The 24,855-nt window shown below is 37.3% G+C and overlaps 1 protein-coding gene across 2 annotated transcripts in view; it reads left to right on the top strand.

Moving 5' to 3' along the window:
* The window catches only part of LOC109079954 (NT-3 growth factor receptor-like), a 200,647-nt gene that overhangs the window by 70,167 nt on the left and 105,625 nt on the right, over positions 1-24,855 (top strand). For both annotated transcript variants that reach the window (XM_042715165.1, XM_042715164.1), the window contains exon 4: positions 12,722-12,790. In XM_042715165.1, coding sequence (XP_042571099.1) covers positions 12,722-12,790 — 69 coding nt within the window. The remainder of the gene's footprint in view (positions 1-12,721; positions 12,791-24,855) is intronic.

Raw genomic sequence — 24,855 nt, 5'->3', positions numbered from 1 at the left:
AGGTGGTTGGCATCATCTCTTCTCAGGTGTTCTGGATCCAGAATGGAGCTGGTGTAAATCCTAGTTACCATGGGATGTAAATCCCGTGGCAAAACAGAGAAAACAATATATAGGAGACATAATTAGCGTAGCTGCTGTTCCAACCAAGAAAAATTAATTAGTTTTAACCCAAGTTAAAGAATAATAATGCGCATTTGATCAGATATAACTGCAGTCCAAAATTATGAGATGCATTATTTGACAATGCTTGGCCAAGAGGTGTGTTTTTTAATCTAGATTTAAACAGAGGAAGTGTGTCTGAACCCGAACATTATCAGGAAGGCTATTCCAGAGTTTGGGAGCCAAATGTGAAAAAGCTCTACCTCCTTTAGTGGACTTTGCTATCCTAGGTCCTATCAAAAGTCCAGCGTTTTGTGACCTTAGGGAGCGTGATGGGTTGTAGCGTGGTAGAAGTCTAGTTAGGTACGCAGGAGCTAAACCATTAAGGGCCTTATAAGTAAGTAATAATATTTTGTAACTGATACGGAAATTAATAGGTACCAGTGGCAGAGACTGTAGTATTGGGGTAATATGATCATATTTTTTTGATCTGGTAAGGACTCTAGCCGCTGCATTTTGGACTACCTGTAGCTTTTTTATTGAGGATGCAGGACAACCACCTAGCAGTGCATTACAATAGTCCAGTCTAGAGGTCATGAACGCAGGCTTGAACTAGCTTTTTCTGCATCAGAAACAGTAACATGTTTCGTAGCTTGGCAATGTTTCTAAGATGGAAGAAATGCTGTTTTTTTGTAACATGGGAAATATGATTTCAAAAGACAAGTTACTGTCTAATATACACACCCAGATTTTTGACAGTAGAGGAAGTAACAGTAGAGTATCCGTCTAATGCAAATTGTAGTCTACGAGATTCTGTGTAATGTTTTCTGGTCCAATAAGTAATATCTCTGTCTTATCTGAATTTAATAGGAGAAAATTATTGGTCATCCAATCTTTTACATTTTTTAACACACTCTGTTAGATTAGATAATTTTGAAGTTTCACCTGGTCTTGTTGAGATATATAGTTTGAGTATCATCAGCATAACAGTGGGAACTAATCCCGTATTTTCTAATGATATTACCAAGGGGCAACATGTATATTGAAAATAGCAGAGGACCTAGGACAGATCCTTGTGGCACTCCATATTTTACTGGTGATAAATGAGATGACTCCCCATTTAGATAAACAAAGTGGTAGCCGATCGGACAGGTAGGATCTAAACCATATTAAAGCCTGCCTTTGGATACCTGTATAGTTTTGTAACCTATCTATGAGTATGTCGTGATCTATGGTGTCGAACGCAGCACTAAGATCAAGTAAAACTAGCAATGAGATGCAGCCTTGATCTGAAGCAAGAAGCAAGTCATTTGTAATTTTAACAAGTGCAGTTTCTGTGCTATGATGGGGCCTGAAACCCGACTGAAATTCTTCATAGAGATCATTTTTTTTGCAGGTAGGAGCACAATTGAGCAGACACAACTTTTTCTAAAAATTTTAGACATAAAGGGAAGATTTGAAATGGGTCTGTAATTTGCCAGTTCACTAGGATCTAGTTGTGGTTTCTTAATAAGAGGCTTAATAACCGCCAGTTTGAATGGTTTTGGGACGTGACCTAAAGATAACGACGAGTTAATAATATTGAGAAGTGGTTTTTCTGCTACAGGTAACAACTCTTTCAGTAATTTAGTGGGTACAGGATCTTATAAACATGTTTGTTGGTTTAGATGCAGTAATAAGTTTATTTAGCTCTTCGTGTCCTATAGTTGTAAAGCACTGCAGTTTATCTTTGGGTGCGATGGGATTTTAAACTAAAGTATTAGACGCTGTAGAATCTACATTTGTTATTGTATTTCTGATGTTATCTATTTTATCAGTGAGGAAATTCATAAAGTCATTACTATTTAAATGTGAGTGAATATTTAGATCGGGGTTGCGTCTGGTTATTTGTTAATCTAGCCACTGTGCTAAATAAAAACCTTGGATTGTTTTGGTTGTTTTCTATGAGTTTGTGGATATGCTCGGCCCTGGCAGTTTTTTAGAGCCTGTTTATAGCTGGACATACTGTATTTCAACGCAATTCTAAAAACTTCCAAGTTAGTTTTTCTCCATTTGCGCTCAAGACTACGAGTTTCTTTCTTGAGAGCGTGGGTATTACTGTTGTACCATGGCACAGTACGTTTTTCTCTAACCTTTTTCAATTTGATGGGGGCAACAGCTTCTAATGTATTAGAGAAGATACTGCCCATGTTGTTGCCAGTCATTTTGTCTAGTTCATGCGTATTTATGGGTACACAGAGCAGTTGAGATAAATCAGGCAGGTTATTTGTGAATCTGTCTTTGGTGGCTGGAACAATAGTTCTGCCCGGACGATAACGCGAAGCTATATAGTTATTATCATCAATACGCAAAATGCACGATACAAGGAAATGGTCAGTAACATCATCACTTTGAGGTACGATATCTATGTCAGTAAGATCGATTCCATGCGATATAATTAAATCTAACGTATGATTAAAACGATGAGTGGGCCCGGTGACATTTTGCTTTACTCCCAAAACAGTTTAATAAGTTTGTAAACGCAAGTCCTAATGCATCATTTGTATTATCAATATGAATGTTAAAATCTCCGAAAATTAGCACTTTATCAGCGGTAACCAACAGGTCTGAGAGGAAATCTCCAAATTCTTTTAGGAATTCTGTATATGGCCCTGGTGGTCTATACACAGTAGCCAGAGAAAGAGATACAATAGATTTCTTTTGCATATCTGACAGTGTAACATTAAGCATAAGTATTTCAAATGATTTTAAACCTGTATCCTGTTTTTCTGGGTAACACTGAGAATATCACTATATATTGTTGCAACACCTCCCCCACGACCAGTCTGACGGGGCTCATGTTTTTAACAGTAGTTTGGTGGAGTAGATTCATTTAGACCAATATAGTCATTTGGTTTGAGCCAGGTTTCAGTCAAGCAGAGTACATCAAAAACTATTATCTGTGATCATTTCATTTACAATAACTGCTTTGGGTGTGAGTGATCTAATGTTTATGAGCCCAAAACTTTAAAAATTGTTTTTGGTTCATTTATTTTATGTTTTTTCTGGTTTAATCACGATAAGACTTTTTTTCTAGATCCTACATTAAATTTATATTTTGACCTCACTATTCGGGGAACAGACACAGTCTTAATAGATTGGACAGCGCAAGTACTTCTAACATTTAAGCGGGTAGAACAAAAGCCATCATAGCAGTTATTTGAAAATTGTCTTACTAGTCAAATGGAGCGTAGAGTCCTGGAGATGTTGTCCCGAGAGCAGCTCCGCTCCGACTCTGCTGGGGTGCAGGCCATCAGCGCGAAAAAGAAAAAGCCTAGGTCGCTCCCAGAAAAGATTCCAATTATTAACAAAGAGCAGTTTCTGTTCTTTACACCATGACAATAACCATTCATTTAGTGCAAAAAGTCTACTGAACCTTTCGTGTCCTCGTCGATACGTGGGCAGTGGTCCTGACACGATGAATCGTCGCCGCGGGCGTCGTGCTGCGAACCGTCTCGATCAGGCTCCTGAAGTCCCTCTTCAGCGTCTCCGTCTGCCGCTGCGTGGTGTCGTTAACCCCGGCGTGAAGCACGACTGCTCTGGGGCTCTCGTCGGCCTTCAGGATCGCGGGTATCTGCGCAGAAACATCGAGAACACGAGCACCAGGGAGACAGTGAGTGTGCACTTTACCTTCGGCTAACGTAGCACGGACGTGTCGGACGATGGAGTCTCCGACGATCACAGCGTCGCGTTCCGTCTCGCGGAGGGGAGAGAAGCGGTTCCGTGTGGAGATCTCGAAGACCGGAGGGGGAGAAGTCGTCGCTCGGGGCCTGGCTCGCGTCCTCCGCTGCGGATGCACCCAGGGTCCGTGGTGTCCCGGCGCCGGAGTGAAGGACATCTGGGAAGATCGCGTCCTGGGTGCACCGGGCCTGTGCAGAGAAACACACGGGGTGGAGGTGGTGGGACTGTTAGCAGCGCGCTGTATATACTTACCCTGGACTTGTGAGCGTCAGCCCGGGAGGTTTCCAGCGCGGCTCTCCGCTCTCTCAGCTGGGCCTGCCTCTGCTCCAGGACCCGAATCTGCTTCTCACACGGCCTCCAGCTCGAGCTGCACCGAATGCATCTCGAACGTGTCGTCACCTGCACTCAAAGGGTAGACAAAAACATCCGCCATTTAAGCAAGTTACAGTGAGTAAAGCAATTTGTAATGTGTGTGAATAGAGTATTAGCGATGCACGCGGGTTTAGCGACAACCACGCTGGTGATGCTAATGGGCTATAAGCTACTAGCGGACTCGGGGGAAATCAAAATAAAACTAGTGATAACAAGGCGCTCTGATTGTTTTTGTTGTAGAATACGATAGAGGATATATTCACACGTTATAGAAACGAAAATGATGGTGTATAAAATAGATTTCAACAATAAAAAATAGACGATAGAGAAATAACGTGACGGAGCTCAAACTAGAGGCATACGACCGCAACAAACAGATATCCCTCCATCAAAAAAACAAAACAATGGATTGAACCAAGACCCTTATTTTTATTTATTTATTTTTTCTTATGGATATTCCATTTACCTCAGATGTATCTAACAAATACGGTCTATCCATATCACTACTTCCATTACTTTGAGATTTTATAGTAAAATTACAAATTCTTTCTTTTTCTTTTTCTTTTTTTTATTGATTCCAAATCTGAAGTTATTCATGAAAACTGAACCACACCTGACCCCAAAAACGGACAGTTCAGTCCAATAGTTTAGTTAGGTAGTTAAGCAGAGTTTGGTTTGGGTTAAAAGGATAAACGCATTTGCTATAAAAGTGAAAATCAGATTTCTGATTTCTTTGGTGGTGGTGCACGTAATGAATAAATGTGACTGTGGCAACATTTTTGCAAAATATTGCGTTGCTGTTTGCACAAAGGCAGTTATGAAGTTAAATGTAGACTGAGTGGTGAGTTAAATTTGAATGTGACTGTATAAACTTTTTATTTGGTGTTTTAATGCCACCATTGTTCATTTCAGCTGGAATTTGCAGTGAATTGTATGTAAGTAAATTTGTTGATTTTTTTTTTTCTTTCTTTTTTTTCTCGAGTGAGACCTGGCTGAATAGAAATAAAATGTACTGTAAGCATTTTTTTTTTTTTTTATTGTGTGTTGTATATGTGTTATATTGTATCTGAGAATATTGTGTTTTTGTTTGCTATTGCTAGTTGGTTGTAGGTGGTAATGGTGGAGGAGATATTTGAGTATTTGATTAGACAAAAATGTGCATTACACCCCTGCATACAGGATGAGTCAGCAGTACTTCTGTTCCATTTTCCCAGAACAGAAAACTGCTATTGGGTTGGTGCTGATAGCCTTGTGGGCAGTGTGCCATTGTATGTATCGCCATTGCTCTATGGGAATTCTGAGTTTTAATCCCAGCTCGAGGACCTTTCCTGATCTCACCCCCCTCTCTCTCTCCCACTTTGCTTCCTGTCAGCTCTGCACTGTCCTGTCATAATAAAGGCAAAACAAACAAACAAAAAAACAAAAAACAAATGAAGCTTCACTATACTGAAGCTAGTGCTGGTGTTGTATACACTATAGTCCTCATTTTCCAGATCAGTGTTTTCATATAATGCTCAGAGTTGGCAACTGTTCCCAGTGGACCAACAGAGAAGGGCAAGAGAAACAGGGTGCTTCTGGCTTTTTACCAGCTGCTTATTGTCAATTTCTGTCTGAGTTTCTCCTTTTACATGCACACACACACACACACACACACACACACACACACACACACACACACACACACAAATCCATATTAGCCTGAGGCTAAGTGCTAGCTTATCCATGCTAACTGTTCATTATGAGAACATCCTTGTCTGTCTGTGTTTTCTTTTATATTCGGTTCCTGTAGCAACAATTATCCCCTAATTATAAATTTCAGATGTTAAAAACACCATAGTAAACCATAACCTTCTGTTTCACAGCTCTGAGCAGTGACAACACTAATTGATGCCCTGTGCCCAAGATCCAAAGGAGCATTCGCAATCTCACACTCCTTGCTCTAGAAACGCACTGAGTGGATTATTCCCAAGAGGTTATAAATCTTTCACTGTGCGGTACTGAGACAAGTGCCAGTCAGAGATCATTAAAGAGACAATTAGCACACTGACCTGGAGCCCACCACTCGGCATGCCCCAGAAAAAAACATATCCTTTTCTGTTTTTGTTCTTTTATTCGTGACTGTGATAGCTAGGCGTCGTAACACAGGCTGTCTCCAGGGGGGGCTAATGCATATTTGGACTGATTTATTGCTCCCTGCTGAGTAGAGAAGAAGATTTGTCTTTGGTGTCCTAGTGTCTACTGTCCTTTTTCCACAGTCCTTGAAGGCCACAAGAAGTACAGTGGTGTCACAGGCACCTTCGGGCTTCTGCGGCATTGTGGGTAGGGATTTGCGATGTATCATAACTGTGACAGGAGCGGTAATGACCTAAGGTTGTAGGCTAGCCGTCTCATGAGAATAGCCCACAAGATGTGGGTTCTACAGTATATAAAACCTAGTTTTATTGTAGTGTACCATATGACTAATTTGATTGACAACTTATTTGGCTTCGATAAGAACTGATACTGTAACTGCTAAACTCCATTTGTGAAAAGAGATGTAAGGTAATTTAGCACCACAGTTAACAAAATGTGATCCATTTCTTCTATAAAATGTCTTTTTTGATATTTAAATACCTTTTTGTAACCATGTTTAATGTGCACCTTCAACTATAAACAAGCCAATCTCAGTTTGATTTCCAAAAAAGTTTAAATAATTTGACTGTGTTGCTTACAAAACATGTTTGTTTGAGCATACTGACTAGCCCAGCATAGGCTCAACCAATGGAATGAGTTTGGGGCGGGGCTTCCAGTTTTGCCGCCCAATGGCAGACAGGGGTCTGGAAAATCTACAGTGGTCAGGCTCAGGAAAATCTATTATGTTTGCAAATCGTTTTGGTGCAACTATTGCTACAGTTACCAAATTACCTTTTTTTCGAAACAAAGAAATCTGCTTATACAAAAACACATATATATTTTTTTATATAGATTTTTTTTATTATAGATTTTTTATTATATAGAGAGGGGAAGTAAAACCCCAAATTTCATACTCTACATGATGACTTGACTTTAATAGATGACGTAAAAAAGGCAAAAAGAGAAATCTGTTATTTTAAAATTGCCTAAATTTAAAGTACCTAAAGTGTGATTCGCTAAGCATGTACCCCCATTTAACTGTATGTAGGCTTTTTATTTGTTTAACATTTAATTTAGTTTTATTGCTGAGCTTTAAGGCTGGGTGAATTAGCATTTAAAGCAGGCTTACAGTATCTGGGACAGTGCAAAAAGCCATGAATAACTGACAGCTGTAGAAAGCAGACAAGCGGGGATTTTATTGGCAGCTGGCAGCTGTAGAAACGAGTCTGAACAAAACGGAGCGATACATTGCTGACAGAGGGGATTTGAATATCCATGTGTGGGAAGGAGGGCCAGCTTTGCCTTGGAGAAGAAACTCTGACCTTGAAGACGCATTTGATTAATGTGTATTGGTCTAATAGTCACAGAGAAGCGAGTGAAATATTCATACGGACTTTATTTATTTTTGATGGGACTGTGTGGTGTAGGTGGGGGTTTGTTTGCAACTCATTTCCAAGCAACTCTGTTGTATATGAAGCCAAATACTGGTTATCCTTCAAAACTGTGCACAGAAAATGAGTTTACAAGACAGTAGGGCTAGAAGATCTGCCTTTTACGGTCTTCAAGGTTTATTTGAGGCCGTGAAAGGCATCACAGTTTCCCAAGAACTCCACAGCGGCAATTACTGTCTCGCAGGTGTCTGATATAAAAGATGTTTTCTCATCAGGACTGCCAAGCCTGTTCTGGTGCCTGTCTAGCATCCGCGGCGTCCCGCAGATAACACTGTCCTCCTGAGAGAATGACACCTGTTGTCTGTTGTTTACAGGTAGAAAAGCCTTTCGCATGGTCTGCTGGCTGGCTGAGGGAAGCTCAGGGCCTGCCCCTGGCCCTCGGTTACACCTTCATGCATAGTTACCTTACCCGCGACTGCAGGCTATGTGTCTAATTGCCGTTTTATGGCCGTTTAGCCCTTGCCTTCCCCGTGACTCCTTTGTATTATTGATGAGGCGCTGCCATTCCACAGCAGCTCACCAAATGCTTTCGGGCATTGAGAATGCAGCTCTCTGCCATTTCATCATGAGGCTTATAGGTCGGCGCATGTGTATGCCAAAACCATGCAGTGGCAGTTCACAAACGTGCAGATGTCATGAATATCGTGGCTAATTAGACACAGCTGTGCCATGGCGATATGCTTGTAGAAAACTAGGTAAAATATTGTGTCTGGTCCCTTTTCCAGCTTCACAAAGATGCTCTCATTTAATTGAGGTGTTAATCAGAGATTTGGAATTTAATTACTGAGGTTTGTGCAGTGGGACATACATTCTTTCATTTCTTTATTTTCTGACTCCGTTTAGACATAGGACTTCTAAGAAATATGAAATGAGTAATTTTATGAATTAAATGTGCAATGTTTTAGGTATAATTGAGCATTAGCATCCCTAAAGAAGGGTCATTTTTAGTAAAACCATGGTTAATTAGCTAATTTTTCTGAACAGCAGATGGTATTCTTGTCCACTGAGAGTTCAATCTCATCTTGAGCATCTAATACATTCAATAATAGTCATAATAATAATACTTAGCTTATTAGCTTAGCTAATTTTTCTGTATAATAGTTGGTAGCTTAGCATCTTCACTATTTTTTTAGTAGCTTGCCCTAGGCTGGTTACAGACACTGTCCATTTAACATAGGAAATTATTTGTTGCTGTCAGGGTAACCTGTTAAGTTGACTTTTTTAAACATGCTCTCAGAAATATATGGTCTATTTCCATCTTTAATAACGTTCTCAACCTTTGTATTTAAGTTGTGTGTCATATTTGATGTGTGATTTGATTATTTCTTTCTTTATTGCCCCTTCTGCAAATCCAATTTTAGCTGACATTTCTTCTGACTGTAATGAAGTATGACCTTTGAAAAGGACACTTCCTGAATCTGGACGGAATTTGGACAGCTTCGCTACGCCGCAGACGAGTGAAGCCCAAATCTCGCTTTCATGTGTTTGCAGTGCTTCATGGAAAGGCCTTCATGTTGTGTGCTTCTGTTGCATTTGTCGTCATAGCCTTCACCGAGGCTGACCGTCACACACCCGAGAACAGCAGAAATGAGTGCACGGAAGCATGTTCTTGGCAAGTACAATGTCTGGTTGGGAACTAATGAAGCTTTCAGAGGGACTCAATAATTCCTCTCTCTCTATGCTAATGCGGGTGAATGATCTGTCTCAATAAGGCCCTTAACCTTCCTTCCCACGTCCCACATGTGCCTGACTACAAATAGATGACATGGTAATGACATAATTCATATGCAAGGGCACAAGTCGAGACCTCCTCCGCCTTTACACGTGCATCAAGTACACGTAGTAGGTGTGTAAACATATACACGTACAGCTGTTATCCTGCTAACATGAAACGTTTAAAGATGCTCCAGCTCTCATTCGCCAATCACCAAAGCCCCGCTCCTCTCTGGAAGTCATTACCGTAATTGATAGTCTGCGACGTTCTGAAAGGGTTTATTTGGGAGCTAAACTCCCTCAAGGGAGTAAGACGGTTCACACACATCTTTGTTTATTGTGCTCTATTTTCAAACTAACGGCGTGTGTGATTATTTTCCTTTCTTTGGAAATCTACTGTCGTATTCTCATTGAATTACAATTTATGAGAATAAAAACATGAACACAGAGGTGAATATTTCTTCTTATGAATAAATGGGATTCTCGATGAATAGCCTACAGAATAGAGCCTGAACTGAATCTGTTATTTCTGTTTTTTTTTTCTATTTCATAAATTTTATATTAAGAACAACCCAGTTACAGAAATACTGTACTGTTTAAAATCCTGATTTATGTGATTATTTTTTATTATTATTTTCAATTCAAGCATGTTCCTTTTATTGTAATAATCTATTTTAAATTATTTATATAAATGATTATCATATTATAATATAAAAATAAATTATTATTATTATTATTTTACTTTTTCAGGCAAACCAAATGTTGGATTGTAGTACTTGACATAATATAATTTCTTATAAATAAAAATATTACATTATAATTATTTTTATTATTACTTTAATAATACAGTAACTGGTAACAGGGTTGAGGTTGCAGGTAACAGTACAATTAGAAAATTACATGAGATTATTTAGTTGGCTTTCTGCCAGGCTTTGGAAATATTAATTTAATTTTTCAAGTATTTAGTATTTTTCAAGTATTTAGCAATTTAGCAACACACACACACACACACACACACACACACACACACACACACAATCTTATAGCTCTTTCAGTAAGTCTGACTGGCTATTATTCAAAATCTTCTGTTTTTATTGGTCCAGTTTCCCCAGCTGTTGAAGTCCTTTAAAGTCATTTTTCCATTGCAGATGTGTTATTGTGTGAGGGTCTAGCAGGAGTCAAGCCTTGATGGACAGCACTCTGGGTTTAGTCGTCTAGATCCCCCAGACCCCTTCTTTTAATGCTCTCTGTCCAGATGAACTTGTCTATTGTGTGCTAAGAATAATAATGTCCTCACCAAAATACGAAGCCCTTGTGTGTCCCTGTGGAGGTCACCTAATAATCTCATTATCAATTTAATGAGGTGATTAGAATGCCGAGGGCAAGCAGAGCAGGAGTGGGCGCGTTAGTGAGAAACTTTTGTTTGAGGATCCGAAGGTTATTTTGTTTGTCAATTTATACAATTTTTGTCTTTCTTTTTCCCACTTGCCACCTTCTCTCGTCTACGGTGTGTCACAGGATGCTCTCCGTCACTGGTTCCTGCCTCCCATCCTGCGACACAGGAAATATGGAGAAAGGAAAGTGTGAGGATTCACAGGCTAAAGTTGCTATGGCAACAAGTCAGAGCCGCAAGCACTCTTTTATTTTATTCATTTATTTATTTATTTTTGCTGCTGGAGATTCCTTGTGTGCCACACTAGGGACCAGCTAAACAGATTCAGATTAGGCACATTAGCATGTTGAAGCGACTTTGTCTTCAAAATATCCAACAAGTGGGTGTTTTTGTTTTACTTGGCTATTTCAAGAAACAAGGAAGTACACCTTGTTTACAGTGTCACTTACAACTTTGTACCATGAAATGCCAAAAGGGCACTCTTTTATCCTGTTATGACTTTATTAGCTACCAAAATATGCATGCTGGTGTTGCTAAACAGAGTTGACATATTTGAAGAACTGTTTCAGTATAATTCTAATTCAGTATAATTCAGTTCAAAATAATACAATTAACCATTCCTGGTTAATAAAATGTATATATTCTGCTATATTCTATGTTTATATTCTATAGCTGCTATTTAGTAGTCTAATCACATTTTAAGGATGTTTAGGATATCTATCTATTTGTCTGTCTATCTATCAACATTTAATTTCGTAGAGAAATTCAGTGGGTGTGTGTGCGCGTGTGTGTGTGTGTATCTAAAATAAGCATCCCTATTTTTTATTTTTTTTGTTATATATTTGTGCACAATAACACCAGGAGCATACATTACATATGCACATAAGAAAAAAAAAAAAAAATTTTGATTTCAAGTTGACGTGATATTTGAGCTTGGTTAGCTCAGGTTGTACAGATCTGCATTGAGGTTGACAGGGCTCAACTTCTGTTGTTCTACAGTAGTTCTATTTAGCTGTAATGATCTTTTGTTTTGGTGTCAGTAGTTGATGAAATAAAATGCAGGTGAAGGAACGGGTCAGGGACGGCCAGCGAGCAGGCTTCAGTCCCCGGGGCGGCACTGGGGCGAAAGGATGCATCTGGGTGCATTGATTATCTGTCAGCTGCTCCTGATAGGATCTGAGCGGGCCAGTGTTGGGGTATTAAGTGATCTGAAGTAGTCAATAAATATTGATAATGAAGGCCTGTTAGTGAGGCTCCAGGGTTGTTGTTTCAGCCCCAGGAGAGGCATTGCTTGCTGCCGTCCCACAAGGCGGTACTGTATGTATTTGTGCATGTAAGTATGCAAGAGAAAAGATGTTTACTTTTAGTTTTACTCCAAATGTCCTCCTTATAGAGAGCTTAAGTGAAAACTTGAACAGCTCTATACACATGCATATACAGCTTTCATTTCTGTGCCATCCCACTGTATTGGTTTCTGGACTTGACACAAACATCATTTAGAGATCCTCACTTCTATTCTGGAGTAATGCTTCCATTTCGGCCTCCCACATCTAAAAGCTCTGTTCTGAAAACATGCCTTTTCTGCTTCACAGTCATTTAGCATTGTATTGAGTTTAGTGGCTTTTAAGGCTCCAGGCCTCGTTTTCCTCGATTTAATTTGTTGTCTTGAAAATTACCAAGTCTCTGTTTATTGGATTGGTGAGGCTGCAAGGTACCGTACGGCTGCACTTAATCCGTTAACTTTGGCCCGGTCGCCGCACTGCCGTTGTTTGCCTCCCCTGTGTTTTCTTTATCACCTTGTCACAAATAGTCAGTGTTAAATCATTAAACTCTCTCTCTCTCTTTTTTCTTTCCACTGCAGAAACTTGTCCAGGAACCCTCTGACAACTCTCTCATGGCAACTTTTTCAGAATCTCCAACTTTTCGAGCTGTAAGTTAAATGTTTTTTTTTTCTTCTTTTTTTCTTTATATTCTCAAGCCTCCATTGATTTTTTTGCTGTGGTTAACTGGTGGATGGATACCCTGCAGGGCTGAATTTCATATCTAACACCATAAGTGAACATAAGCCTTGGTTGTGACGCATTAAATGTTCTTTTATCAGTCTGTAAATATTTTAAGCCAATCTTGATCAACATATTATGCCACTTTTACTCTGCATCATACCAGTATTCATATTCATTGAATGTCAAAATGGGAAAAAGACCTGATGATTTCAAAATAACTCGTACATCAAATAATAAATCATAAAATGAAATAATTAAAATTAAATACATTAATTCATAAATAAATACATAACATGACCAAGTATACATTTCTTAATAATGTTTACTGAAACAGGGTTATTAATTAAACCTAAAAATGAAACTTTCAGTGACTTTGTGATATCCTCTATATTATTACCTTTACATCATTATGAAAGTTTTGGTTTAACAGTTTTGAAAGTGTTAATGTGTTTATTTGGTGTGCAAAAAGAGTGATCTGGCAGCTTTAGCCAGTCATTGGGCTCTTGTCTCAGGATTATCGCAAATCAAGTAAAGCAATTTCATAATTATGGTTCAGGTGTCATCGCAGTCCTGTCCAACATGCGAACACCAATCAGCTGAGTGCATAGGGCTTTATCCATACAGGCATCTGTGTCTCGGTGTGTTCGTGTGCGCGTGACTAAACGTGATATTTTAAGCCAGGGAAACAGGACAGCTCCTCTGAGGTGGCCCATCTTCTCTGCAGGGTTAGCACGTCCTTTGGAGATACTCCAAGGAGAGGAGTACTTTTGGATTTCCTGAGAGATATCGAACGTGTTGTCCTTAGATAAAGAAAAGTGCTAACAAAAGGATGTGACCATGTGCTTTCTGTCTTAGTGGGTAACTTAATTTAGCTACAGTACATATACCAGACATGGCCTTCTAGTTTGCATGTTTGTCGAGTCAGCTATCTAGTGTCACTGTTTAAATATGATCTTGATTAGAATATAAATGTATGGTTAACAGCATATTATGACATTTAGCTTCTTGGTTCCTTCATATTTTGCAGGTCACAATGGAAATGACAAATTTCCAAGCGTTAACAGCTGCGCTTATCATGTGATTAGATTGAGGGTAAATTAATTTCATGTGACATAACGCAGGTCATATGGGTAATACCAGAGCCATGAAGCGATGATGATCATGGGACACCATCTTTAAAGGGACAACACGAACATATTCCATATGTGCACTGTTGCATAATACTAGCACAAATGCCATCTTTAAGCCTCCTGATGTTTTAATTACTTGTTGTTTCTTTGTGGTCTAATCCCTTTGTTAAACACATATTGCTACAAGGATCAGTGTATAAAAAAAAAAAAAAAAAAAAATTGAGGCTATTTGTTGTCTAGTATGTTTTTTCATTTCTTTCTTGGTTAGAAATTTAAATACATTTATTTATTTACTTTCTTTTTTTAGTGTATTGCCCTGAATATATATTGTAAAATATATATAATTTTTTACATATATATATATATATATATATATATATATATATATATATATATATATATATATATATATATGTCTGTCTGTGTCTGTAGATTATAATAAGTTTATAACAGGTTTATAATTTTTATTATAAATTATATAAAATAATGTAAATTATAATAATAGAAATATAATAGAAATGATAACTATTTTCTACACATTATATTTTTCTGATATAATTTTTAAGATTTTTTTAGATTTTAATACAATAATAATTTTGTAATATTATAAAATATTCTTAAAATACGTTATTTACTACAATAAATTATATCTACTATTATTAAAATAATTAAAATATATTATATTACTGTAAAATGTATTCTCTACTGATTATATTTGAAATTATATGATATATAATATTTTATCATTCTATTTTAAATATTATATACATAGTGATTTTAATAAAATATTACAATACATTATATATGAATAGGTCTGTGTCTGTATAATCTATTGCAATTATTAAAATGAATTTTAATAAAACATAAATTAATTATTTTAAACATCGGTTGCTTTATTTCTAATAATAACTATAATTTTATGTTTACACATATTTAAAGGAGTTTAATTGAACAATGTCAGACTTGATTGAAAGGATTTGTGGATTTGACTCTGTATATATCTGAGAAGCTAATCCTCAACTACTGCTTTGTTCTCTAAAGTGGCCTGTTGTTTAAGCAATAAGCATGTCTTCTTGTGCGATTTCAAATGTGGTTTTGGTATATGAAGCACATTCAATGCTACTAAGCAGTCAGAGCTATGTGCACAAAGGCCTGTATAACTAGCATAGTGGTCTAAGCACATTAGTGCTCTACTTTGATATGCACTCTTGGAAGACTCGGATTTGCCCGTCACAGTGCTGCCAAGATTTGAGACGCAGGCTGTGGGAATCACACATAATGTCTGCAGTCAGTGCCAGCACTGTCACTCTATAAGAAGTGATGTGAACACCTGCAAAAGCATCTTAGCATGAATGCAAGTGTTTGTCCGCACCCACGCGCGAGTGTGCTCACACATGTAATTGCTGTCAGTTTTTCTCCTTGACGGCTGGTAGGTGAGAGGGGCGGTGAGTGAGTGTATGTGTGCGTGTGTGGCTCAGGGCCAAGGGTGTAATCATAACGTAGTGGAATGACCTATACGGATAAGCCAATCCACTCCAAAACTTCTTTATCACTGCTGGTAGCATAGAGGGATGTGCCAATCACCCATGCCTCTTATTGAGACCTATGTCACAAATTGAAGAGGACTAGTTTCCTTGTTTCTGTGCATTATCAAGATTAGCAGGTTTAGCAGGAGTGTTTTTTTTTTCTTATCATATGCTAACATAGTCGGTGTGACATGCCCTTCTCCTCAAATACTACAAAACTAATTAAGAACAGCTGCTTTACCTCAATTTTCTTCTTTTTACCTTTACCCGAAGGTAGCTGGTTAGCTTTACGGAACCTAGCGCCTTTAGCTAGCCCCCTTGTTTCTGAGCGGAGACAGAGCTGCAAGAATGTGAGGTCGGTCACTGGATACTTTCTCAGTGAATATTGATTTAAGTGATTTAATTTCAATTAATTTGCATATTATGTAATCAATTTAGTTTATAATCAGTTTAAAGACTTAATTTGTTAATTTTCTGAATAAAAGTGAGTGGCGTTTTCCCATGCAGAACTGCTAAGCGTGTACATAGATTTTTTTGTGTTATAATTTCATATAACGAGATTCATTAACTGGCATATTATATAAATCATTTGGTTTATAAGTTTTAAATTTTCTGAATAAAAGTTAGTGTTTTTTTTTCTCATGCAAAATTGTTTTAGGTTGTTACCAGAATTGTTTGTGGTTGCTAAGGTGTTGACTGGGTGATTTTGGTAGTTGCAAAGTGTGTACTTTGAACTGTTGAATATTGATTTATGTGATTTCATTTAATTGGATTAATTAATTGGCATAATTTGGTCATAAGAAAATTATAAGCCTGATCGCTTGGAAAAGTAATAGTACACTTCTAAATACAAATATATTTTGTATTTAGTTTAGTTTGCTATTAAAACTAAACTGCAGTGCCATGCAGGGACTTGAATTAGTGAATCAATTATTTGATTTGTGAATCAACAAATCAGAATTTCCAAACTTGCACATTACAAAATAAACATTGTGACAGAAATTTGTGCAGTCCTTATATGTATGAGTATCGTTATAGGTTTAGCAGTTCTGAACAGATTTTCATCTGTTAATGCCAATTAAGTGAAATCAGTGTGCGATAAGAGTCATTTGGCAGCATTTTACTTGATTGATTTTAATTTCAATAAACATTGTTATGTTAAATCATTACTTCTTCTACTAGAAAACAAGAGGATAGACAAAAGACTGATTTTGGTAACTTTTATGATCCCTGAAATTTGTCTTAGCTGGCAAAACTGTGGCAAAAATTGCACAGTGGGCACCAACCTTATATCTCAGAGTCTTATTTTTTTGGACTTGCGTAAAAAAGATAGTTTAGACTCTGTGTAATTTATATTTTCATTCTCCTCAGGCACTAGCTGTTCCCAAAGGGATGAAGAGAAACAGTAAGGACTGCAGTAATCAAGACAGATATAGAGTGAGATGGAGAAAACTCTGTTCCGCAGGAAAATTGTGGCCTGAAATCAGATCTTTTGCATAGACCGTATTGTACAGAGTGAATGACCATAATTAGTCTGCTTTGTACGACAACACAGTAGAAGCCAGTGGAGTAGCCTAATCTAAGGTGCAGATGTAGGCCAAGTGTGTCATCTATGTTTATTTGCCACAAATCCAATTAAGCATTCATTGTAAATAAGCTCGTAGAGGAACATCAGTAAAAGCTGTAGTTTTCTGCTTTCTCAGTGATCTACTTTCTGACATCAGAACCGCAAGAGTTCGAGGCCTTCAACTGCAGCAGGGATGTCAATCTTGGATTGAATATTTCTATGACAGAATATACCTTAACCCCTCACTCCCATCCCCCTTTTTTGTTTTTTTGCTTCAGTGATTGCAATCTCAAGGCAAGCGTGAAGTATGCCCGGATGCTCGTCAACTTGCCCTTGAGGTGATCTTGAATTTAAACATGTCAACTTATCCTTCACAGCAAGTCCTTGATATCTCTTGCATTGTCAGATTTTTATTGACACAGAGAGTTGTTGTTGGGCAAAATCAAGGCAGCAAGTATTTCATTCGGTCATGTGGCTGGAACTTGACACATTAAAGACTCAGATCAACATGATTAGCGGGTTTGGTAGGAGTGATTTTCTTATCATAGTCCTTGTAGACCTACTGTATGCGCACTGTACGTCATGTTATATATGTTTTTCTTATAAAGATAACCTTCTAAAGTGGGTTAGGTTTGATCGGATTCAGTCGTGGGCAGCAGGGTAAAAGCAATGCTAATAATAAAATTAACAACGCTAATAATAAAAATCAGCCATATGAATCAGATAGCAACATAACAAGAGGGAGTAAAGTCTTTTCATTTATTTTAGTATTGCTAAAAAATGGTGTATTTTGGCGGAAAATAAATTGTCAGTAATTGAGACAAGTAAATTTGCTGCTGCTAGTCAAATTAGCCAGATGCTAATATAGATCGGTTTTGTGACATGCCCACATCCTCAAAAACTACAAATCTAGCTAAGAACCTTATTTTTCATCTTTTCACATTTACCAGAAGATAAAGGTGGGGTTAGCGGTGACCTTCAGCTAGCCCTCTTGTTTTCTGAGCATTACAAGATTAGCATGTTTAGCAGTGATTTTTGTTTTTCTTATTGATAGATAGGAACCATTGTGTTACACAGTATTTGTCATTTTAAATGTTTTCCTTGTAAAGATAACCACCTTAACTAGTAGGTTACAGACCCAAAAAGGCATGGGCAGCAAGATATAAACAATGCTAAATGCTAATAATAAAATAACAAAAGAGGAGAAAACTCATAGACCGGTTATGTGACATGCTCTCATACTCAAAAACTGCAGAACTAATTAAGAACAGCTGCTTTTACCTCATTTTTCATCTTTTTACCTTTTTTATCTGAAGATAGCTGGCTAGCGATGCAGAGCTAACGCCTTTAGATAGCCTCCTTGTTTCTGAGCACTTTCAAGTGTGAGCGAGGCGACAAATAGTAAATCTTCTGTACCCACTCGGAGGATGATGATATGATACAAGCCTATTTACGGCCAAAGCACAAAAGCGTATTCGCCACAGTCCGCAGACTCAGTCACTCAGTCGCCGCTTTCAGCCTCTCGGCTAGCAGCTGCGAGCGCCATCAATCCGTTTTATTCTGTTGACCTTTCTCTAATCTCCTTCTGTATAAAGCGGCTCCTACAGACACAAACTTCATGTCTGGCTCATCGCTAGAAGGATCATCACTGTTAAAAAAAAAAAAGAAAGACTAAGAGTAATAGTGACAGTAAACACGCTGCGGGGAGAGTCTGTTTATATTTCCCACATTTACAGCTGTCTATAATGAATGAAAAAATAAGAACCAAAATAAAAACACTGCAGTTTGGTTTTCAGCCAGGGACCCGGTTAGGAGTTAAATCAGATTATTTAACAAGCACAGTGTTGTCGATGAGCCAAGGTAGTTAAATACTAACGATATTTTCCAGGCTGAAGAAATTACCTTATGTGGGCATTAATTTGATGTATAAAAATTTGTGATATAAACAATTTATGAGAGAATGCTAATTATCAGAGTACAAATTAGAATATGAAATAAATACATAATAGTGCCTCCATGTGCAAATTTCATTTTAAAAATAAAACTTCTGTAGAGAACTTATAGAGATTATAATTAAAAAAGGGCTTTTTTGAAGTTATTGTTATTATCAAAATATATTTTTTTCATTTCTATTGCAAATAAACTTGCAGTCGATAGCAATATATTTTGCAATTGAGATTGTCAGACTATTATCTAAAATGAATTTTTAAATGACGTATTTGAAAATTATATATGAAAAAATATAATTATATAGAATTTTCATGAGTTAAAAAAATATTGTTCTTTAAAGGATTTTATTAATTACTGTGATCGATCAAATTAATATCATTCGCAAATGTTTTAATATTTGTCTTCAAATAAAGATAATTCTAAGATATTATTGTGACAATTGATTAAATCATTGAATATTGAGTGACATTACAAAAAGTAGCTTTAGTCAATGTACACTCAAACCAACATTTATTCAGACACCTTCAACATTTCACACATCACAGTTTATTCGCTATAGTTATAAAATGGTAATAAATATGACAAGAAGAACTCAAGACTTAAACTTTGTCAGAACAGATTAATCTTGATAATGTCAGAATTTTTGGGTATAATATGTCAGTTTACTTTATTTTGCTATCCTCAATTACATAAATGAACTGTAGTGTCCTGCACCCACTAGTAAAAAATTATATCTGGTGTCTGTTTAATTTTTGGTTTGATTTTTTTTTTTTTGTATAGCATATAAACTTGAAGTCCATAGCAATATATTTTGCAATTGAGTTTGTGAGTCTATAAGTATTCAGTTAAGAGGATAGCCATGACCAAATTTAGTAATTAATTAATATATATATATATATATATATATATATATATATATATATATATATATATATATAATGAATAACAATAAAAATTGGAATTTGGAATTTTTGGAAGAAATGGTTTTAAAACTTCATGAGAGCCCATAGTTGTTAGAATTTAGATAATTTGAAAGTTTTCTCTTAGTGGACCTGACTCCCTAGACTCCGGTGATGAGACCTGCCGAATCAGTGCCCATTTTAGTAGTGATTGCACTGCAGGAGGTGTCCATCAGTTGAATGGAGCCTTGCCCAGCAATCAAACCAATGCTAATTTAACGTGCAGGTACGGATTCTGACTTGGGTTCACTTTAAGTCCCTGTCGAACACGACATGGAAAGGGCAGTGAAAAACCAGCACACATACTCACTCGTCTTGTCTGCAACTTAATGGGATTACTGATTGGGAGTGAACTGTAAAACCTGGTGACACATTGTGGAGGGAGATCGTATATTAATCCTCGGTTTATAAGGATGCTGAAGTCATTATGCATGTGGAAAAATATTAAAATGCATATATTCATTAGTCTTGGGAGTGTTAAACAGAACTTGGCACTAATGCTGAGAATCCATTTTTCACAGTTCCCTTTACTTCGTACAAATGTTTCTGATTCCTATCAGGACCTGGCAGCATTTATGATGGCTTGTTTAGCATCGTACAGATGAAACATACTAATTAGCATCACAAAAGAAAATGCATATCTATACTGGATTTAGTGGTATATTCAGCAAAATGTCTGACAAAAAAACAAAACAAAAAAGCTGTGATTTTTCAAAATATAATAGCAAGATAGGACTGTGAAGGAATGTTTTGACAGTTTTTTAAACCGAGGTGGGCAAATTTAGTGGGTATACACACTCTCAGAAAAAAAGGTACAAAAGTGGTCACTGGGGCGGTACCTTTTCAAAAGGCACACCTTTGTACCTAAAGAGTCCATATTGGTACCATAAAGGTACTGTACGTATTAGTACCTAAAGTGTACATATTAGTACCTAAAAGGTACAAAAGTGTAAGGTACCACCCCAGTGACAGCTTTTGTACCTTTTTTTCTGAGAGTGCAGGTACTATTCTCTCTTGCATTGATCTCTGGCCCCACCTGTTACCATGACTACATGTGATCTTGTCTTTTCAGTTGTCAGACCACACCAACACAGTGCTCTCTATTAAGACAAGGCCAAACTTTTGTTGTACTATCTAGTGAAAGCGTGAGAGGAAAACAGAGATGCTTGACCGAAATCTATCAGTAATTTTCTGGCCAGTTAAAGTAACACGCTGCACCGAGGGACACAGACCTGCGTACTTGCACTCTGAAAGCTTCCCCAATGAAAATCAATGAGCAATTCATAAGCTGAAAAGTCACTGGGATGCCAGGCAGTGTTACTTTAAATTGCATGGATATATATTTTGGATGCAGGCAAAACAAGTTCCTAGAAACAATATGGAGATTTATTGTTCACTTTAGAATTGCAGATAAGAATTGAAGAATATTAATTAACTACAGTCAGACAATCTATAAGTATATAATATTTTACATTCTAAATGTATTTAAAAAATTATAATGTTTACTTTATATGAATTATTACTTTTTATTAAAAATATTTGTACAATGGTATAATACACGCACAAACAAGCACACAAACAAATTTATATATAAAACTTTATTTATTTGTTTAATATATTAGTATTTTATTTATTATTTAGTTTTATTATTATACTATTTTTTTTTTTTTGCTTTAACATTTTTTTGTATATATATATTATTAAAGGGGTCCTATTATGTTTTTCCACTTTTTGAATTTTAGTCAGTGTGTAGTGTGTATGTTTGGCCATAAAAATGATCTTCAAATTTACAAATCTCAAAGTCCACTCCAAGGGGAGATATTTAGTTTTTAAAAAAAATCCCTTTTCAAGAACTACAATGAACGGCTCGTTTGGACTACAGCATTAGTTTTCCGGGTTTTGTGATATCACAAAGCGGCCCATTAGAATATCATTATAATAAATCCTGCCTACAAAAATTGGAATGGTTGGGGGGTGGGGAGGGGCGAGGTCATGGTTAGAACACTTGGTTGAGTGCATCAGACAAGACGGCAGTGAAGAAGTGCTGCTGTAGCCTCAAGTTTTCGCAAGTATTACACATGCACCTGAATAATTATGTATGTAAATATGTATGTTACAATTATGAAAACATTTTTAGAATAAATTGCTGACAGTACAATACTGGACAATGATGTAATCTGCAAAATTTACACTTCAATTATGAGACTACAGTGTTTCCTATACATTGAGTGCTGGTGGTTTTATATCACTGTATTTCTGAAGGAAACTGACTGTCTTCAGAAAATTCAGTGCCATTTTCATTTAATCTTGCATGTAATGTCTGAGAAAGCGGTGTTTTTTTGAGTGGAGCTGCTTTGTCTACAGCCGTTACCAGGGAAACCCAAACGGCAACCTCCCGCTCTTTCTTGTGAAGCCAAAAACTTAAACTGTAATTCGTCAGCTGGCCGCTAGAGGCTGGCTGCAAAAGGGAGTCAATCCCAAATACTCCCCATGTTAAAATGCCCAACTTTACAGCAGAAAAAAACATGTTTACAGCCTGGTTCAAAAAAAGATTTTTGGTCTATATAGCTAATTTTACCCTTCATGACAACTCCCATTTTTGATTATCCAGGAGGGACACGTAGTGACGTCCTGCCAAGATGGCAACGGCCGGCTCCGCCTACTTTAGGCTTCAAAAACGCACTTAGAAAAACTATGGGTGATGTCACGGACACTACATCCGTTTTTATACAGTTTATGGGGAAACCTCAATCTCTTCGACTCCAACAGCGCCTCCTGCTGGCAGAGAATCAATTTGCATACATATGCCGACTGGGAAACACGTGGACTATGGTATAAATAAATTTAAATGTATAGCAGTTTCACTGCAATTCATGTTATAATGTTAGAATTAAATAACAAAAAATATATACATACACACTTATCTGTACATAGTAAATGCAGTTATTTTTAAGTGGTTGTTGATATCCTATCTAAAAGGTGATTGAGCCAAAACACAACAACAACAACAATAACGTTACCACTCTAATATGTCTTGCAATATCCGTGCTTGCAAAGGTTCTGCGCGATCCTCTTGTTCAGTATTCTCTAGGTCTGAATCCAGCTCAAATTGATATAGCAATATTGACTCCATCCTTAACTATACCAGAGCAGATGGAACTTGCTGCTTTGGCAAGGGGCGGGGCAGTACTGAAACACCATCTAAACTGTTCGCCTATCACAACGCACTGGGATAGCTAACCTATCACATCACATTTAGTTTTTCAGATGTCGGGCCTTCATCAAACCCCGGAACTAATCAAGCCGTTTGTGCAAGGCTGGGGAGATAGGTATTGTAATAATGTAAATTAGGAAAAAAAAAAAAATGTGTTTTTCGAAACACCAAGCATGAGAGCATGTTCTAGTACACCCCCAAAAACAATATATATATATATTATTGCTTTGACAATCTCAAATGATCATCTGTTTCGAATGGTACCTCTTTCTTGCTTTCTATTTTTCTTTTTCTCTCTTGCTCTCTCATTCTCTCTCTCTTTTGTGGTGTTTGGCCCTTTATGTGTGGAATAATAGGGACGATGCTTTCATATTGATTGTTAGCCTGAAGTAATCACTCAAAAGATGAAGATAATAAGCTCAGAAGAGAACTAGAGAGGAGCATGACTGATGCATGGCAAAATGTTCATGCACTGGGAATAATGTCCCCCTGTATTGATTATTACATCCCACTTACCATGGCGATTAGTTAAATATTTAATTCAATTCCATTAAAAAAGTGAAATAATTTATTCAGTCTTTCTGTGCCATGTATCTATTACAATATCAATGTCCGTTCTCCCCAGTTTGCATAGTGTGTTTTATATAAAGATGTTAATCCAGGACTGATGGGGGCAATATATTTCTGTGAAATATGGATTTTCAATAGAATACTGAATGCAGAGGATCGTGGGTAACCAGAGCAGAAGGACAAGGTGAGGGAGTAGATTTAGATTAGTACGGCTGGGTGATACAGTAACAGTATCACTAACAGTATCTTACTGAATCTAAACTTTTGAAATGTAGTGTGTATGTGTGTCTATGTATGTATTGATTGATTGATTTATAAAATTCAATATATCATTCAGCCACTAGTAAACTACTTGCTTGCCATTTCCAGATTTTTCCATGCCAGAAAATAGAAGTTAGCCACTTGTCTATTGTTATCTGATGTCACCAGGGCATTCAGTAACACAATCTCATACTTCTCTGCCAACTCGTGGGCATATTTCAGTGTCACTCACGCTTTCTCGGGTCACGGCGGACCACCATCAATCTCTGTCATTCACCTTCTCTCGCTCTCTGTTGTGCAAACACTACTCATGCCTGACAGAGCAGCACTGCATGTTTTGCTGACGTCCAGTCCATATTGATGTGTGTCATTTAGGGCTGTGGTCAATGACAAGTCTTTATCACTCCCATCGCTCCCACTACCCGCTGACAGCTTCCCATCCAGAGCTTATGAAAAACACCAAAGATGCTTAATGGAAACTGCCTTCAGCCTCCGTAAATGGTAATAGAGTCAGTCCCGAGATGTGGTGGAGAAGTGCAGGTTGGGAAATGATACCTGCTGTTTGGAGCACGTCCAGAAAATCCACATGGATTGAGACAAATGTGGGTTTCCATACTTTGAAGCTGGCGGTGTTGCCATATTGTGAGGGTAATGATGTAGAAGGTGTGAGAGCCCTACAAATGTTATCAAGATTTTTACGTAGAAAAACATAATTTAAATGTTATATGCTATTTTCTATCTTGTTGGAACACACTGTTTGAATAGACGTGGTTAATTCTAGACGTTCTTACTGACGCAGTCTGGAACTTTATTAA

This window comes from Cyprinus carpio, chromosome A25, assembly GCF_018340385.1.
Source record: "Cyprinus carpio isolate SPL01 chromosome A25, ASM1834038v1, whole genome shotgun sequence".
In the NCBI taxonomy this organism is placed as follows: Eukaryota; Metazoa; Chordata; class Actinopteri; order Cypriniformes; family Cyprinidae; genus Cyprinus; species Cyprinus carpio.
The sequence above is the reverse complement of the archived record's forward strand: the minus strand, read 5'-3'. Positions and strand labels throughout refer to the sequence as shown.